Raw genomic sequence first — 3,376 nt, forward strand, 5'->3', positions numbered from 1 at the left:
GAACAACCGGATTCACGTGTTATGTGATGTTAGTTAGCCACTGTAGCTAGCAGCCAAATGGCTCGGTAGCTAGCTAGCTAGCATTATACTCACCTTCATGTCTAACTGCTGACGTCGTTGGCTTAGTGCAATCTAGATCATCCAGTCTCTGCTTTTTGTATCTCTTCGAACGTGTGCTAACTGTGTAAGTCGCAGACGCACACAAATTTTTATCTTCTGCTCCATCCATGGCGCAGCAACTTGAACGAGCGCCTTCAGTGTGTCTGTTCGTGCCCCTTTGGCTTGACCTTCCAGAGCGCTCCACTGCCTGTCGCGCTCTGAGAGGAGGGGCTTTCCTTAATAAAGTTAACTGTGATTGGTTATGGTTGTATAAGCTCCTCTGCGTTTAAATTAAATTTGTTTTCCCTCCCTTTGGCAGCAGAACATATTTTTTTAGCATGAATCCAGCGGGTTAGATCTACATAACAAAGTCGGAGATACATTATAACAGGTGAGACAATCCTCTTTTTTGCGTGGGACTATTTTTGATTATAGGGCTTGTTTTATATAGCATGTGAAGTTCTTTAACTCTGAACCGATTTGCACTAGACTCCCATAGAGTATTTTACGGTGTTTCGAGGTGATAATAAAATAAATTACTCATTTTTTTCCACCAGAATGTCTTTGGGAATGAGATTGCGCACCAGAATAGAAGGAAAACAAACTAAATATAAGGCACTAAGGCTCATTAAATGGCTGCAGAAGAAACACCTGCTAAAAAAGAAGCTTAGATGTCCTGTTTGTCACCATAAGATGAAAATGATTTCCGTGGTGAAGAAAGACCAATATATGTGGTATGTATAATGCATGATAATGTAGTGCATGTAGTAAATATAACAAAATATTTTGGTTATCAATGCAAGAGGGAGCATTAACCTCTTTTCATTATTATTTTCTTCATACTTAATTTTGTGATTATCTTATAAAATTAATGCTCTTGTTTAAGGGTCCATTTCTTTACTTAACTCATTGATATGTTCTCAGGTGCTGCAAAAGAGCAAGTCATAGGAAAGTTTCCAGAACAATTAGAACTGGCTCCCTCTTTGAGAAATCAAAAACATCTCTTTTCAGTTGGATGAAGTTCATTTACAGGTATATGTAGATGTAGACATTAATAGCAATGCACCTTTCATAATTGAACACCAATACGAGACTTGTGAAATAAAATTAGGGCCTCAGTAAGTAATAATTGCCTCAATTTCTATCACAGATTTTCACAAGGGCTCAGGCTCAGACAAATAGATATGATCGATGATGAAGTGGCTGGCAGCTCCAGAACACTAAGTAGCATGGCAAGACACATTCGACATGTTTGTATACGTGCAATTAAAAGACACAGAATAAACAATGGACACCGTCTTGGTGGTGACAGAGAATTTGTGGTTATAGATGAAAGCTGTCTCCGTCATCAGCAAAAGGTTGGTAAACTCTCAGACAGGTTTGTTAGAATCAATGCAGATCTGAATGTGTCCTCTAAACATGGAAACCTTTACCATAAGTAAAAAAAATTAGTAGAAGCAACCATCTTTTTGAATGTTTCTTTGTAGATATTTAATTTTATTCTTTTTAATTTTAATTCTGTTTAATTTTATTCTTTTTGTTTTCAGTATGCACGTGGACGCTTTGGAAATGCATGGAAAAGGAAGAAATGGGTATTTGGAATGATGGGAATTAAAGACAAAAGGCGAAGGCTCGTGTTAAAACTTGTTGAAAAACGATCAAGGCGCCACCTTGTTCCTCTGATCAGACAGCATTTTAAGTTGGGTAGTGCCATTATCAGTGATGAGTGGAGAGCCTACAAGAAAAGTTTTGACAAACATAGGGTACAGACATTACACTGTAAATCACAGCAGGTGGTTTGTAGATCCTCAATCTGGCAGTCATACACAGCATATCGAAAGGGCTTGGATGACCATCAAAGGACATGTCCGTAGACTAAGAGGAAATCGCACTGAGAAGTTGCTGGAGGAACACCTGATGGTTCTTGAGTGGTCATCTTGGCTTGGTTCGCGACACCCTGATGGACCACTGGGACGCTTATTTAAGGACATACAAAAAATATTTCCAGTTTGAACCAGTCTGGCATGAACTTTTTTTGGAGTGGGTGACTGTTTGGTGTTTTAAAAAACACATTTAATGTTACATGTGTTACTCTTACAATACATTGCCATTTTTGACAGTAGTTAAATGTTATTTCAAGCACTGATTGTAATTTAGGTCTAAGTGTTATAAATGGTGACATTATACATTTAAGACTCACTTTTGGCAATTATAAATGTTTATTAGTGATTAATAAATGGTGTTATGCTTTACACTTTACAATAAGGCTCCCATTTGGCATTTATAAATGTTTATTAGTGATTAATAAATGGTGTTATGCTTTACACTTTACAATAAGGCTCCCATTTGGCATTTATAAATGTTTATTAGTCCTTAATAAATGTTGACATGTTTTAAACTTTACGACAAAACTCTCTTTTGTCATTTATAAATGTTTATTAGTCATTAATAAATGGTGTTGTGCTTTACACTTTACAATAAGGCTCCCATTTGGCATTTATAAATGTTTATTATTCATAAATAAATGGTGTCATGCTTTACACTTTACAATAAGGCTCCCATTTGGCATTTATAAATGTTTATTAGTCATAAATAAATGGTGTCATGCTTTACACTTTACAATAAGGCTCCCATCTGGTATTTATAAATATTTATTAATTATTAATAAATGGTTTTATGCTTTACACTTTACAATAAGGCTCCCATCTGGTATTTATAAATATTTATTATTCATTAATAAATGGTTTTATGCTTTACACTTTACAACAAAGCTCCGATTGATAGTTGTGGATATTTATAATGCATTTCTGAAGTACAATTTTATATGATAAAAAATATGTTTACAAATGCTGATTGTGCTTACAGGATAGTAACTTAGTCTGAAATGTTTAATATAGCAACTCTAGATGAAATATATAGGTGAACACATTTGGCTCACTATTTGGCAAGAAACCGGTCAGTTTTTTTCCTCTTTCTCACCCTTAACTAATGCATAATAAACCATTAATAATGGTTTATAAAGCATTTACAGATTAATTAATAATGTAGCTATAAACTATTTATTAGCATCTATAAGGGGAGCCTTATTGTAAAGTGGTACCCAACATGGATAAAATTATGTTGAAAACTTGAATTGATTTTGTGAAGTTTAAGATGTTCCCAGTTTTTTGTTTTATTTTGAAACTGTTTCATGCGTTCCTGTTGCCTTGTTTCCTGTCTTGGCCTTATGTGCCCTATCTGTTTCTGTGTGACGGTTCAGCCCTGTGTGTTAGTTTCT

General features: G+C 35.2%; 1 protein-coding gene across 2 annotated transcripts; it reads left to right on the forward strand.

Moving 5' to 3' along the window:
- The first annotated feature begins 372 nt into the window (after positions 1-372).
- LOC120740737 lies at positions 373-2,003 on the forward strand. 2 transcript variants are annotated; one of them, XM_040043213.1, is made up of 4 exons: positions 639-833; positions 1,024-1,131; positions 1,250-1,457; positions 1,647-2,003. In XM_040043213.1, exons 1-4 carry the CDS (start codon positions 658-660, stop codon positions 1,971-1,973), a joined length of 819 nt encoding a protein of 272 aa, XP_039899147.1. In that variant the 5' UTR covers positions 639-657; the 3' UTR covers positions 1,974-2,003. The 2 variants fall into 2 exon arrangements, 1 of the variants encoding a protein (XP_039899147.1); XR_005697482.1 differs by lacking the exon at positions 1,647-2,003 and adding an exon at positions 373-490 and having other exon boundaries at positions 657-833; positions 1,024-1,549.
- The last annotated feature ends 1,373 nt before the right edge of the window (positions 2,004-3,376 follow it).

Source organism: Simochromis diagramma, unplaced genomic scaffold, assembly GCF_900408965.1.
Source record: "Simochromis diagramma unplaced genomic scaffold, fSimDia1.1 OVJJ01000433.1, whole genome shotgun sequence".
NCBI classification, from domain to species: domain Eukaryota; kingdom Metazoa; phylum Chordata; class Actinopteri; order Cichliformes; family Cichlidae; genus Simochromis; species Simochromis diagramma.

Excerpts from the sequence above, each read along its gene's own strand:
- LOC120740737 (XM_040043213.1), top strand. The coding sequence starts at position 658 with ATGTCTTTGGGAATGAGATTGCGCACCAGAATAGAAGGAAAACAAACT. Across the intron at positions 1,132-1,249 it reads TGGATGAAGTTCATTTACAG|ATTTTCACAAGGGCTCAGGC; the intron begins GTATATGTAGAT and ends TTTCTATCACAG. Across the intron at positions 1,458-1,646 it reads GTCTCCGTCATCAGCAAAAG|TATGCACGTGGACGCTTTGG; the intron begins GTTGGTAAACTC and ends TTTTGTTTTCAG.